A 15,280-nucleotide genomic window follows, 5' to 3' on the forward strand; every position below is an offset into this window, starting at 1 on the left:
GACGACTCAAGGCCAAAAGCCAGACGGTGTTGTTATTTAGAAATAAATATCTTTGTTACTTGTTATTCAAAAAGGATTAGTTAGATAACGAAGAACACTTAACATTTCATATACAGTATCTACGGTTAAAAGAATCTTGGGTAACAAATGCTTTAAAATCAACTTCATTAAATGCATTAAACATATAATTTTTAAGTCGAGATGGCTGGTCGTTCGTGTATGTATAATTGGAAGGATATAGATACACTATACGGAAAGATGAATATAAAATTAATTCGTTTTCTTCATCTGATGTAAATAGTACATTTTAAAAAATATGGCGACGTGGCTATTCTTCCCAATAAGACTCTATTTTAAAAAGTGGAGGATCCGGGTGCATGTATAAGGCCACATACACAACAATGTTAATATTTAAACTTTAATAACGTGTTCGTGCGTAAATAAAATCAAGAGATAAAGGGCTGTAAAAGAAAAAAAAACATAAATCCGGATCAAAATGAATGTTGATCTTTTGTCGAGAAATGCAAAATACGAACTTAATTTTTATTTCTAAAGCCTACCGTTTCGAAATAAAGAAAAAAATCTTTTTAGAGTTAAAGCAGTCGTATAGCGTTTGTGTTAATCTACCAATCTGTCTCAGTAATATTGATCAAACCTAACCTTCATTGACAGGCATGCAGCACATTAGTTGACAAGACCCTACTTTAACATAAGGCATAAAGCCCCAAATTTTTTCAATGCGTTTTTGAATATTTTTCAATAAAGGCATTAGCCCATATTTTTACTATACATAGCTATTTGATCTTAATAAAGGCTTTTAGCCCTAATTCTAAAACTCACTTGTAGTGTCAATCAATATAAAAAAAAAAATTCTTGCATCCAGTTGGGAAATTTTTCAATAAAGGCTTTAAGCCCAAACATATCGAGTTTACAATTCAGCAGGAAATTGTAATGCAAGTATTCCTAATAAAGGCATTTGCCCACTCCTTCTGCCATAAAGATTTGATTGAATTGATTTGCAGAGGCAAGCTTTTAGGAAGTTAAAGATATACTGGGATAGCAGTCACAAGGATTTGTTCCAAGCTTTCAACATTATAAAGGTTCAATAAAGTCTAGGCCCATTTATGTTCTTCCATAGTTTCACAACTTTATGATTAAAGGAAGCTTCAGAAATAAAGGCATCTAGCCCAAACAGAATCTTTGAGCATTTCACAACTTTTGATTGAGGCATTTAGGGTATGGATGATTCAACATTTTAATAAAGGCATAAGCCCAACATCTTATACGCACAAACAAACAGATTCTTGGAGAAGATTACATCTTTTTGAATAAAGGCATCTAGCCCGTACAGGAACTTTGAGAATTTTACAGTTTTGAATAAAGGCATCTAGCCCATATAGGAACTTTGAGTATTTTACATAATTTGAATAAAGGCATCTAGCCCACTAAGGAACTTTGAGCATTTTACAGTTTTTAATAAAGGCATCTAGCCCATTAAGGAACTTTGAGCATTTCACACTTTTGAATAAAAGCATCTAGCCCATATAGGAACTTTGAGCATTTTACGCTTTTGAGTAAAGGCATATAAGCCCATTCAGGAACTTTGAGGATTTTACAGTTTTGAATAAAGGCATCAAGCCCATTTAGGAACTTTGAGGATTTTACAGTTTTGAATAAAGGCATGGAGCCCATTTAGGAACTTTGAGCATTTTACAGTTTTGAATGAAGATATCATATCAAGTCCATTAAGGATTGTTAAGCATTTTACAGTTTTGATACACAGCATCAAGCCCATTAAGTATTTTTGAACATTTCACAGTTTTTGAATAAAGGCATACAAGCCCGATAAGAAATTTCCAACTTCTGCAAGATTCAGCAACGCAATTATATGTTATTGCAGTGTTATGTAATACTTCAGCACACTATTTTTTTCAATAAAGGCTCCGACCAATCAGCTTAAAACTTGTCTGCATTAATATACTCTTTTTCTTGCAGAATGCCAGTTCTTGATATTTTGATGTTGATCACTGATCTATGAGGGTAGAATGTTCAGCATGTTGATAAGTTTGAACAGGCTATGGGAGTTAATCTTTATTTTGCCGTTCTCTCCTTTCAGAATGTATTTTAAAGAAATGAATGTTTTTTTGGAGTATTACAAATGCTGAACCCACCTCTCCCTCATAGTAATTACTTCAATGAAATTTGCTTCATTGTCTTCACAGACACTGAAACATGTTCAAATGCATTTTATCACTAAGTTTATGGCATTAATATTTCCATATGTTGTTTGTTTATTTTTCTGCACAGTTTTTGTCCAACGGATAATAAATTTGCGACATGCTCTGACGACGGAACAGTCCGAATATGGGATTTTATGAAATGTCACGAAGAAAAAATTTTGAGAGGTAGGTCTGTCCGAAGCCCAGTAGGAGGGGAAAAACTGCCAAGAAACAACTCGCTTCCTCTTCTTATTGTCTAGATGTATTTATTTAAACCAACTCTTCTAAGGTATTTAAACTTGTTTGTTAACCATGATTGTACACAAGAAATATTAATGGTCTTTAGCTCAGACAGTGATGCTGTCCTGGCCACATGCAACAAGAAGTATGGCTTTGGAGTAGATTAAATTCTCACATCTATATAGGTTGTAATTTTAGATTATGGCAATCAGCAGATTAGATAGAATAAGTTACTATAGCAACCAAGAGAAAGGTGACAAAATGGACATAACATGGTTAAACACATGATGCCAACCATTATAGAAGAGGGAATGGAAGTACATTTGTACACATCATTAGAATACGCCAGGGAAACGCTACTCCTGTAAAGGGTTGACTTAATAACGTTTGCAGTTTTGGTTTATTGTAAAACCAATTTATTTTTGGACTGACAAAATCAGTATGATAGAAGCGAAAAAGAGTTTTTAAGTCTTGAATATTGCTATTGACAATTAAAAATTGGATACAGAAAGCATTTTGTGTATGGGATACTGAAACTGTGGTTATAAATCATGCAGGATTTGATCTAGAATTGTAAAAATGTTACTCAGGCTTTGGCACAAATATAATTGTATATGAGGATTGTTATCTGCTGTAGGAATAGTTTTGTGAGGAAAATTTTTCATTTATTTCAAAGTAAGTGAAATTGAAGCCAATAAAGGGGGATGGGCACTTATAGGAATGGGGGCGCTTACCTTGAGCATTTTAAAACTTAAAGGAAACAATGTGATGATGTGCCTTTATAGCATACATATGAAAAAGTAACTGCAGCTAGGGCATCAACAGATAAAAAAAATGTATTAACATGAATAGGAATTTTAATAAAAACACAAAATGTATACTACAAAAATCATTTTTGCTATTTTGAAACTGCTATTTACAGTTTCAAGGGCACTATAGTTACATGTACTCTGCTAAAACATGTGTCTAGCAAACATTTTGATAAAATCACTCCAAAGGAAAGAAAACGAGAATACATGAATGTTTAGAACTCTTGAGGCTACTGAGGCTAGCTAGACTCGCCACGTCATTGCTGTCTTAGGGTCATGGAGCTGACGTCAAGTGTGTGGATTGGCACCGCTCCCAAGAAAGTGGTCTCATGCCCTCCTCACGGCGAGTAAGGTTATCCAGCAAGACATCAGCAACTGGAGGGAACCCAAGGCGGGCTCCTGTCTGGCCTCCACTGTAGGTAATTCTTGTTCATTTCTTGGCATGTATCGTTTGCAATCGTCAAAAATGTATGATTTAGCTTAGTTACTTAGTGTATATGCTTTGTATGAAGTTTTTTCTTGGGTGATGTTGCTCCATGCGGTCCTCGCTAATTGGGTATTTTTATCACTATATAATTAAATCTGCGAGCAGACTCGTTATAGTGGTATTGGCGTTTTGGTTCAAGAATTTTTTTTCTTTTACACCATTACACACCATTGGAAAGTTTGAGCTTCTAGCTAATTTAACTTCAAGTTGAAATTTTACAAAAAAAATAATTTAATTGACATCTGTTATAAAAATCTGTGCACCTATATTCTACTATGGAATGTAAGTATCTGATTGCACATACACCATAGGCAAAATAAATTTTTTTACATAAGGCCATGCAAGACTGACGTCACTACATGGTCAGAAACAAAAGATTAGGCCTTACGCGCCCACTGGTGGTCTAAATTGGCTTGAGTTTACTAGAGAGCATATATTGAGAAAAATACAAGATATGTTTGATTCACTACAGACACCAGAAATGTCAAGCTGGAAAATTGGAAGACATCATTGGAAAGGGAATAATCCCATCTCCATTTTTGATGTATGACATTTAAAGATCGGTTCGAAAATAAAGAACGAAATCATTTATTAAAAATTTACACTGTACAGTTAATACAAAGCCAAACCACCAAAGTTAGACCAGCAGTGGGCAGGGCTTAATGATAGGGCCATTGTGACGTCACTTTTATTTACTGTATGAATTGGGCTTATTAATTTTTTTGTGTTAATTAGAACAAAATACACGATTAAACACCAATTATTGTTCAAGTGATGGATATAATTTATGGTCTGTCGAAGCTGGAGCATCTTTGAAATGTTCATAATAATTTTAGACAGTGTTCCAGATTAAAATACGCATATATAGATTTTACCATCTGGCTATATTTGGCTATCTGTAATTTTCAATCAGTAAAAAATCTGCAAAAATCAATCGGTAGCAGTGTTTTTAAATCTACAATATAATAGAATTATGCCGGATTTTTTAAAGTGATTTAGCTAATCATTGTTTGAACAGCCAAGCCCTGATGCCAAATTTCCTCATACCTTGACATTTTTTGCATAAAGTGACAAACATTTTCATAATCTGATTACAATAGAGATTCTTATTCTAATGGAGGATAAAAAACCCTACACAATTACATCCTGATTGTGGTCACGTTGTAATGACTTCTATACTTACTCGCTTTGTTTCTGCTGAAGACAACATTTCTCCAAAGTGTATACATATATGCTGTGCTCTTAGGCCAAATTGACTACATACTAACGAGAATGATTCTCATAGCTCTTGTAAACTGTTTTTTCCTTGTCAAGAAATTGAGGAAGTTAGCATTTTTTGAAAAGGTCTATCACGATCACAATGACCCCATATAGGATGACTCCCCATAATACTTCACAGGGATTACCCTTTGTAGGATAGATAGCAGGGTAAAGATTAATCTCTATCTTACACAGGCGAGGGTGTCAGACAACTCATCACGCGCTAGAAAATTACGTATACAGACATCAATTACAGTGCGTGAACCTACTTTACCTGTTGCTAAAGTGCATTTTAAGTTGAACATCATCATATTTTGAGGTTATTAACTCAACATTCCGGCATAATATTGTCACAACCGAAATAAGCTTGGAATAACAAACAGGAAATTTTCATCCTTTATGCTTTTCACAGTAGTTATGGACGTTAGGGAAAAAGAATAACTAAAATGGGTCTGTCAAGTGGACTGTGATATCTCAACCCTCTTGAAAGATTTTGGCCATCAACCCTCGGTAAGCCTTGGGATGACAAGCCAAAATCTTTTCAATCGGGTTGAGAAATCCCTGTCTACTTGACAGACCCATGGAAGATTCTATTAATCCACAGAGTGGGGACCTAAAATAGGAAACATTGCCAAATTTAGGCTTAAAAGTCCTACTACATGTACTTCTTTACCCTTGAGTGGATTACAACCAGATTTGGTGTGAATACAACAGTATTGTATATAAACACAGCAGGTCTGACCCCAGGGGATGAGGGGTAGGTTTCCAAAATGAGAACATTGCTTTCATTTTCTACATCTCTTAATGACTCTGAGTGGATGTCAACCAAATATGGTGTGAAAGATTTACAGAGGATGATTGTATTTTATGTGAATGGGGCTGGTCCAACCTCCTTCCAGGTGCAGAGGGGTGGGGCTCTAAAAGGGAACTTTGCTATGTTTTGTTTTAAATTACAATTTGTTTCACGCTTGCATGGATTACAGTGGGTCCAAAGGGGCAATTTTGGCTATTTCTATATGAAGATTTACTCTGAAACTTAGCACTGGATAACACTCATATTGCATTGACACTGTAGCATCCTTATGGAGTACCATGGTGAGGATTCTAAATTGTACAAATAATTGGGCTTACCCCTGAGAGTTTGGGCCAAAAGGGGTTGATTTCTCTATTTCCAATTTTAATTTTACAAGCTCCATTTAACCTATTAGGAAACAATAGTTATGCAGGTTTCATGGAGGATAAGAAATCCCAAAAATAAATTTTTTAATTAAATCACTGTGGAATGTTTAAAACATATGTACAGACTAGAACCAAATGTGTTTCAAGCCGGAAATTCAATCACTGTGAAAAAATGATTTGGCAAAAAAAAATGTGAAATTTTGTGGTCACAAAAATTAGTTGAACCAATAATTCATATGGTAGAGTGTGTGTCCAGCATCATTTTGTCTACACATTGAGGTTAGTCAAGGATTCCTGCAGTGTCTAGGACATGTAATATGTCATATTTTTCCAGAAGACATAAGCATTCATGCAACAACTTGCAGGGGAGACAATCCTTACAAGGCCTCGGCTGTTTTTAAGACAAATTAAACAACCAAAAAACATGGCAGAGCCTAGCACAGTGACAATAAAGGAGGGACATATTTTAGCCCGTCGGAAATTAATTTTTGATCCCTTTGACATTTGAATCATGAAATAACATATTGTACCATGATCTTAAGCTCTTTGTCTGACTAAAAACATAATTTTAGGCCGTTTTCATATTCCCTTGAATGACTTGCATCTCTTTTTTTGTTTCCATGGCATACCATAATTTTTGCAAATAAGCTAAATCATATTTGTCCACTACCTCCTGATTGTGATGTTCTGATGACATCAGAGTAGTGTTATAAAATGGATGACATGGCGGAACATATGGTGTTACAGACATGCTCACAAAGGGACTGTAATGAATCTGAAGTGGAATCAGAATGGTAACTGGCTGCTGACTGCCTCCAGGGATCACCTCATGAAACTGTTTGACATCCGTAATATGAAGGAGGAGTTCCAGACCTTCAAAGGACACAAAAAGGAAGCCACAGGTACTGTTAGGAATAAACTGTTATAGAGGATCATACATCATGAGTGGCTAGATAATATGAAATTTACATGAGTGTAAGATTCTATTTTATCACATAACTTGCTAGTATTTATGAAATTATAGACAAAACTTTTCATTTTATTTCTATATAAGATTGGCGAAATCAGGTTCCGATATTTATGACATGGCCGAATGTGTCAATTATTTGACAAATCACCTTTATCATATGGTATACCGTAAACACAGATGTTTTGTTGTGTCATATGTTAGCGGAAATTTCATGCAAACAAAAAACAAAACAAAAACATGAAAACTCCTAAGTGGTAAAATGTTCAACATTTTGACTACATATGGCCAATTGGCAAAAAAACCCATCCAGCTGCATTGAACTTTTAGTGCTGACAGTGGGGGGGCATGTGTTTTTTTCCTTCCTTTGTGGCTGAGTAATTATGGTGTTCGAACTATGAAATAAGTTTGAATTACAGAGGGCAGTTGCCAGGCACTGACTGTTTCTTCAAGTACATTGACTTTACTTCCCCTCCTAAACCTTGCACAAATTACCCTGGCTGTTAATTTTATAGGATGTTAAACTAAAACAAAGGGAACAACTTTCTTTGACAACTCACAATTTAACCTTTAGCAAAACTCTGCATATTTTCAGATGAACATAGCTGTGAATTGTTATGACCTTACAAACAATTGTAGAATTCCTAAATTTCATTAGATTAAATGGTTACATTTCTTTCTTGACTCTCCGATAGGTTTAAGACTATTAACAAAGCTGATACATGTTATGACTTTACAGCTGTGGCTTGGCATCCGATCCATGAAGGGTTGTTTGTGAGTGGTGGATCTGATGGGGCCGTCATGTTTTGGATGGTCGGGTAAGTCATGTCATATCACACGATATAATCTCAGGTGTCAGAAATGTAAAAATGTTTCATCATATTCAATGAGAAATTCCCTGAAGATAGCATTAACCAACAGTAGTTCAAAAACTTTTATCATCAAAAACTGATGATAAAAAGTACTTTATGACTATCATATGGTGTGTAATGTAGATGAATCTGGTAAATCAAGACATCAATCGAGAAAGCCCTATTCAATTTGAAGCATTTTAGTGACCTGGAATACACTTTATACTAGTATACTAGGTACAACTAACCTTGATACCCCAAATATCTTTTTAACAGTATTTATTGGCTTGGTTTGTGTTGTAGAACTGACAGAGAGGTTGGAGGAATGGAGGAAGCCCACGAGGGTATGGTATGGAGCCTCGCCTGGCACCCTCTCGGTCACATCCTTGTGTCTGGCTCAAACGATCACACCACGTAAGTTAGCCAAGCACCCTCTAGTACGTCACGTAAGTTAGCCAAGCACCCTCTCGTTCACATCCTTGTGTCTGGCTCAAACGATCACACCACGTAAGTTAGCCAAGCACCCTCTCGTTCACATCCTTGTGTCTGGCTCAAACGATCACACCACGTAAGTTAGCCAAGCACCCTCTCGTTCACATCCTTGTGTCTGGCTCAAACGATCACACCACCTAAGTTAGCCAAGCACCCTCTCGATCACATCCTTGGTCTGGCTCAAACGATCACACCATGTAAGTTAGCCTAGCACCCTCTCGTTCACATCCTTGTGTCTGGCTCAAACGATCACACCAGGTAAGTTAGCCAAGCACCCTCTCGATCACATCCTTGTGTCTGGCTCAAATGTCTGGCTCAAAAGATCACACCACGTAAGTACTTCCTAAAATGTAACTGGAGAAGATGCGAAGCCTGTATTGAAAACTACCAGTGTATTCATTTAAGATTTGTTGAAATATAGGATTTCTTGTGTTTCTGAATGCTTTTGTTTAAATTGTGAAACAGGAAGTTTTGGACACGAAATCGTCCTGGCGACCGAATGAGGGACAAATATAACCTGAACACCTTACCAGGAGGGTCTGAGCATGAAATGCCTGAGTTTGGTAAGTGGGGGGAAAATGCCAATAAAAAAAATATATTTCTAAGAATAAACATTATTGGTGATAACTTCTTGCAAGCTATCATTAGAGCAGAGATTGTACGGTAAACATGCTGATACATGTTATGTATCAGCATGTTTACCAATTTCTTCTTAAAATTTCTTTAATTCTAAGCCGACCACCATAGTTAAGAGAGCTTGTATTTTAGGTCTGGTACGAATAAAACTTTAGTTTTGATAATCATTATTATCTTGAAGTACTGTGAGTGGATTTTTTGTCTCTTGTGTTAAACTTGATAAACATTTACTTACAATTTTAAAGTTATCCAGACATTTTTGTGAGAAAAATCACACATTTAGGCACAGGGACAATTTGAATTGGACTGAAATGAGTACAAGTCTAAGGGATATCTGTTAAGTTGTTATTTAAGTGCTTGCAAAGTTTACAATCGAGTTTGATTAATTATATTATGTTGGTGTCATACAGAGCCTGACAACACAGGACAAAGTAACATTCCAGGCATGGGTATCACTCCAGCTGATAAAATGATGAATGAACAGATCAACAAAAATCAAGGTAAGTCCAGACACACCCTTGATCATAGTAATGAGCGAGTCCTAATTTGGTATAAATACATACTTGGCAAAAGATTGTATTGAATTTTAGGTAAAAAGAACTTAAATTGCCTATAATCTATTGATATCTTACAGCGTAAAAGTTGACTCGGCTCTAAATAAATCTAATGTATGTTTGAATTTGTGTTGACAAGTTTTCGGTCCAATTTGGCATTGTATCAGTCAATAAAATGTATGAAATGACTGTATTATGAATGTATCTGTGTTTATAGAGACTGAAGGAGAAGATCTGCCATCCATTCCTGGTCTTGACTGGTCGGCAGATGAACAGTTCTTTAGAGAACAACAGCTCCTCCGAGAAATACCGAAGAAAAAGATTCCCTACGCTCGCCCAATTCCCTGGGAATTTGAGCAGGCCTGGATGGTGAAACATACAGGGCTTTTAGTGCCTGACGGAGAAGGAGAGGAAGGAGCAGGAGGCGGAGGAAGTAGGGAAAAAAGGAGGGAAAGACGCAGAAAACAGCAAATGGAAAGAGGGGCTGATAATCAGCAAGGCTCAGGGGATAGTCAACCCAATAACAATCCTCCATCCTTAATGCAGCAAGGTTAGTGATAAATCTGTGTTACGTTTAGGTTTCTGTTTTAGGGGTGGGAATATAAAGGAATCATTCTGGTAATGGTGTAGGCTTTGTTAAATGTATGAGTAAGTGTTGAAAACGTTCAGATTAAGCTAGGAAATTATTCAAATATGATGGAATGGATTTAAACTGACAAAAATACAGCATCATAAATGAACACAAAAAAAATTGGTGAAATCGTTTTGTTGAGAGATTGATAGGTTTGTAACAATTTTATTTTGATGCTGTAAATTTAAATTCAAAGATGTTATAGGAAGTAAAATATTTGAAATTACAGGAGCACCGCCCAACCAGATGATGGGTCCAGGGAACCAGAACAATAACCCTAACATGGTGCCACCTGGACAAGGCAATATGCCAGGTAGAGGGTTACTAGGCAACCAGCCAGCAGGATGGGGCCAGCAACAAGGTGGTGGATCCCAGGGAATGAGGCAACAGGGACCAGGACAGCAGCAAAATCAGGGCTTGCCACATGGTAAGCATCTATATCCCCATCCCAGTTCCGTTTCAGGTTTGGGGTTTTATAAAGCTATTGAATCTGTGATTTTGGTTTGTTTAGTTTTAACGCCTATTAACTGGCTTGGAAGGGACAAAGCCCTCTAGTAGAGGCGAGAGCTTTAAGTCATGTAAAATGCTAATCGTTAGAAAGTATCTGAAAGATTTTTACCAAATTGAATTAAACAACTTTTGGTGAATGGGAACATGTTTAAAGTGTTGGACAAAGCAATTAAAAACACAGAAAAAGTTGGACAAAGCAATTAAAAACACAGAAAAGTGGGTAGTAAATTCTTTTAAATCAGTTTGTAAAAATTAACTATTTTGCCATAATGAGTGCAATATCCTGGCATTCTTTAATTGCCCTTTGTGTGGTTTATTGCTTTGTGCAGTCTTATGAAAAGTTTTTTTATTTTGCAGGAGGTGGGAGATCCCAGGGATTGCTATCAAACCCTATGATGCAAAATCAAAATCAAGGTATGTAGTATCTGCTTTTTTATGTTATCTATACAAAGCAGGTGACTATAGGCATCCAGGAAATAACTCTTGATCAAACCAGAACACCATCAATGCACCAAAAGTATTTGCTTGGGTTTGATTTTCATCATTAATTGTCAAAGATCAATATCGCTTTTACCAAAAATAGAAAATTAAATTCTGTGAAATAAGGTTTCTGAATGCCTATTAAGACTTTCAAAAACCCCTTTCTTACAAAAAATACCTGCTCGGGATTGCTTTTCATGACAGAAGGGCAAATGTCAAGGTTATCGTATCTAAGAATTAATTGTGATAATTGAAGCTCTGTGGCTTTATTCAAATGGAAAGAACTGGCATGAATAGTATTTCAGGTAAAAAATTCTGAGGTCAAGTTCGATGACAAAGAATGTGACATTTGTGAATTATATTCGATAACTGGTGTCTACTATGACTGTACGCTATTGCCATGATTTACAGGTGGTCAAGGGTTTCAGCAAAATGACCATGACTTTCGTGGTGGACAGTGGAATCAAGGGCAAGGTGGAAACCAAGGAAACTTTGGTAACAATGACATGCTTAATGATAACCAGTTCCAAGGTGACCAAGATTTTCGCAGTGACCAGGACTTCAGGGGAGACCAGGATTTCCGTAATCAACAACGGCAGCGGAATGATAACCATAATCAGAACTTTAATGATGGAGGTCAGGGATTTAATCGCCGTGGAAACAACATGCAACGGGATGATAATCAGAGAGGTTTCCGTGGTAACCAGTGGGAGCAACAGCAAAGAGGTGGTAATGACAGAAACTCAAACTTTGGTGGTGACCATGGTAATAGTAACTTCAATAACCATGGTAATGACAATTTCATGGATCAGGATGAGAGATTTGATGGTCGAGGCCGAGGAGGAGGCATGAATCCGAGTCGTGGTAGGGGAAGGGGCCAGGACGAGAGGCGGCGTGGTCGTAGGAACGAAGGGGGGCATAACTTTGGGGGATCACAGGAGAACTATAGTAACAAGAGACATTGGGAGGAGGGGCCAGGGGATTACAGACAGCAGCAGGGAAACCAAGGTCCTTCAGACATGGATACAGACCAGTCAGGGGGGTGGGGACAAAATAATCAGAGGGGAGGGCGGAATTTCTCAAGTCCTGGTCGGGGCGGTAATCGTGGTGGGAGGGGAGGGAGAGGAGGTGATAGAGGACGGGGTGGGGATAGAGGAAGGGGTGGGGACAGGGGGAGGGGTGGTGATAGGGGAGGACACAGAGGGGGATCAAACAGGGGTGGGGACTGGGGAGGGGGAAGAGGTTTTGGAGGGGGAGGCAGGTAGCTATAGATGTTGGTGTTATAAATCCTTCTTGTTTTCATTTTCATATTCATTTCATCAATCCATAGTTTTTCAATTCATTTCAGAAGAAATATTCATTTCACCAATTTTTGATATTTCTGAGTCCATTTTTATTAACGCTGTGAATTCACAATATCTTCACATATTTTTCAGAAATTTTGTTTTACTTCATAGTTAAAAGATATCGATGATTCTTAGATCTTGGAAATTTGTCATGAAGGATACCATGAATATCTTAATACAGCCAGTGCAACCATTCTTCTTTAATATGCGATTATATATCGTGGAATAGAAAGCTCTGTTACTGTATATCAGTTACTTTTGTAGGAGTGTTATTTTTGCTATTTTGCAGGTCACTAAGGTGGATAAAAATATTTTATCTATGAAATGCTATAAGGCTTAAAAATAAAAGTAAAATATTTGTCTATAGAAAGATCACAAAACTGAAAATAATCTGGATTCGTAAGTAAGATCATTATATCAGCTTCCATTATACAGTTAGATGGTGGGCGTTCTGTTGGATAGTACAGTTTGTTTAGCAAACAGAACATAATAAATGTATACATAATACATTAGATTGCAGCGAATATATTTTGGTATTTACTAGAAAACAAACATAAGTTGCAAAAAAGTTGGTTTAAACAAAGAAAAATCATATATTTTCTTTTTTCTTTTATCATTTTCATTTTTTTCGCTAGTATTAATGCTTCATATGTATGTTTAAGAAAATTTAAGCAAGTTTTCGAAATATATATGTGTTGTTAAGAATACGATGTGATTTGTGTGAGATGTATTGTATATAATGTAAATATGCGAGTATGGTCCCAATCGTGGTGCATGAGCCAGTTTATAAATCATATGTCAATGTTTCATTTAACTAAATTGGAACTGACATTTCCTCTGTTATTTGAAACCTGAATATTTTTAGTTGTAAGTACCGTATTCTACCCAATAAGCGCCAAGGGCGCTTAAAAAAATTGATATAAATGAAAAGGTGCTAATAAGTCAAAATTATTGCAAATCTATACCGTTTTATGTAATTTTGGTCCTTATTTATGCATGGGCAATTGAAATTGAGGCCTCGAAAAGATGGAGGGGCGCTTACAGGGACATGGGCGCTTATTGGGTCGAATACGGTTCTTGGTACAATTGATGAGTAGTGTTTGATTGTGGTGCTTGGTCTGAAGTTGGTCAGTAAACAGGTGTAAGAGTGAAACTCATTGATCCATGGCCTTCATGTCACGGCACAGTAAACATGTGTTAGGATGAAAGTCAATGATCCATGGTCTTTATGTCATGGTACAGTAAACATGGGTTAGAGTGAAAGTCAATGATCCATGGCCTTTATGTCACGTGTACAGTAAACAGCGTTAGAAATGTGGAAAGTCAATGATCCATGGCCTTTATGTCACGGTAAGTAAACTATGCTTAGAAGCAATGTGTTAGAATGAAAGTCAATGATCCATGGCCTTTATGTCAACGGTACAGTAAACATTTGTGTTATGTAGAGTGAACATGTGTTAGAGTGAAAGTCAATGATCCATGGCCTTTATGTCACGGTACAGTAAACATGCGTTAGAGTGAAAGTCAATGATCCATGGCCTTTAAGTCACGGTACAGTAAACATGTGTTAGAATGAAAGTCAATGATCCATGGTCTTTATATGTCATTGTACAGTAAACATGTGTTAAAGAGTGAATGTCATTGATCCATGGCCTTTAAGTCACGGTACAGTAAACATGTGTTAAGAATGAAAGTCAATGATCCATGGTCTTTATGTCACGGTACAGTAAACATTTGTTAGAGTGAAACTCATTGATCCATGGTCTTTATGTCACGGTACAGTAAACATGTGTTAAGAATGAAAGTCAATGATCCATGGCCTTTATGTCACGGTACAGTAAAACCTGTGTTAGAGTGAAACCCATGGCCTTCAGGTCATGGAATGTCTGTTTGTGTAAAGACTTCAGGGACTTCAGGGATAACACTAAAATGTTCTGTTACTTAAAAAACACCAGTTTACTCATCCAACTCTATATATTTTAACGAACTGCTCCCTCATTTGAATTAGACGAGTCCAGATTTGTGTTCAGAGGTACATCAGACCTAGGAGGTATGTTTTCCAATACTAATACATCAATATAGTCGAATAGTTGTTGTAGTTATTTCATTGATGTCATCGTGTTTTTTTTTGCAAGTGTATAAGGTGTCTGAAATCCTTCCATTCATCCCTACCGTTATGATATGTGGCAGTGACCAGGTAAAGACCACAGGGGCCCGTAATATGGGATATAACGTACCCAGTGAATGAAAATATATATTATAATATAAACAGTAGTTACGGGCCCCTGTGTACAGACCGTAGACCAATAGTTACAAAGTTCTCTTACTGGGGTTCTCCCTTCACTTTCCATGCATTACCATATCATCATACATAATAAGGTTGGCATATCTTCCATCAAAGGAAAGTGAGACATATTGTGCAAATACTAGTTTAGCACAGACATGATTGTAATTTGTGTAACTTCTATATCTGTCCAAGCATACTTCTATTCGGGTCATTGGCAATACCCAAACACAGATATCCGATGGTATACATAACTGAACGTCTAAGGGGCAGCTAGATAATACAAAAGGGTTATGATGAAAAATTGAGATGTCTTAAAAGTGCTCATGATCCCA

The 15,280-nt window shown here is 36.7% G+C and overlaps 1 protein-coding gene across 1 annotated transcript; it reads left to right on the top strand.

The window, feature by feature from the left end:
- Positions 1–6,680: 6,680 nt before the first annotated feature.
- Positions 6,681–12,958, top strand: LOC138308897 (pre-mRNA 3' end processing protein WDR33-like). The gene is made up of 10 exons (XM_069249948.1): positions 6,681–7,096; positions 7,901–7,979; positions 8,316–8,426; positions 8,970–9,067; positions 9,551–9,640; positions 9,912–10,244; positions 10,555–10,752; positions 11,193–11,249; positions 11,727–12,413; positions 12,951–12,958. Exons 1-10 carry the CDS (start codon positions 6,913–6,915, stop codon positions 12,956–12,958), a joined length of 1,845 nt encoding a protein of 614 aa, XP_069106049.1. The 5' UTR covers positions 6,681–6,912.
- The last annotated feature ends 2,322 nt before the right edge of the window (positions 12,959–15,280 follow it).

The sequence above is a fragment of the Argopecten irradians genome, chromosome 1 (assembly GCF_041381155.1).
Source record: "Argopecten irradians isolate NY chromosome 1, Ai_NY, whole genome shotgun sequence".
Lineage (NCBI taxonomy): Eukaryota > Metazoa > Mollusca > Bivalvia > Pectinida > Pectinidae > Argopecten > Argopecten irradians.

Excerpts from the sequence above, each read along its gene's own strand:
- LOC138308897 (XM_069249948.1), top strand. The coding sequence starts at position 6,913 with ATGACATGGCGGAACATATGGTGTTACAGACATGCTCACAAAGGGACT. Across the intron at positions 7,980-8,315 it reads GTCATGTTTTGGATGGTCGG|AACTGACAGAGAGGTTGGAG; the intron begins GTAAGTCATGTC and ends TTTGTGTTGTAG. Across the intron at positions 11,250-11,726 it reads GATGCAAAATCAAAATCAAG|GTGGTCAAGGGTTTCAGCAA; the intron begins GTATGTAGTATC and ends CATGATTTACAG.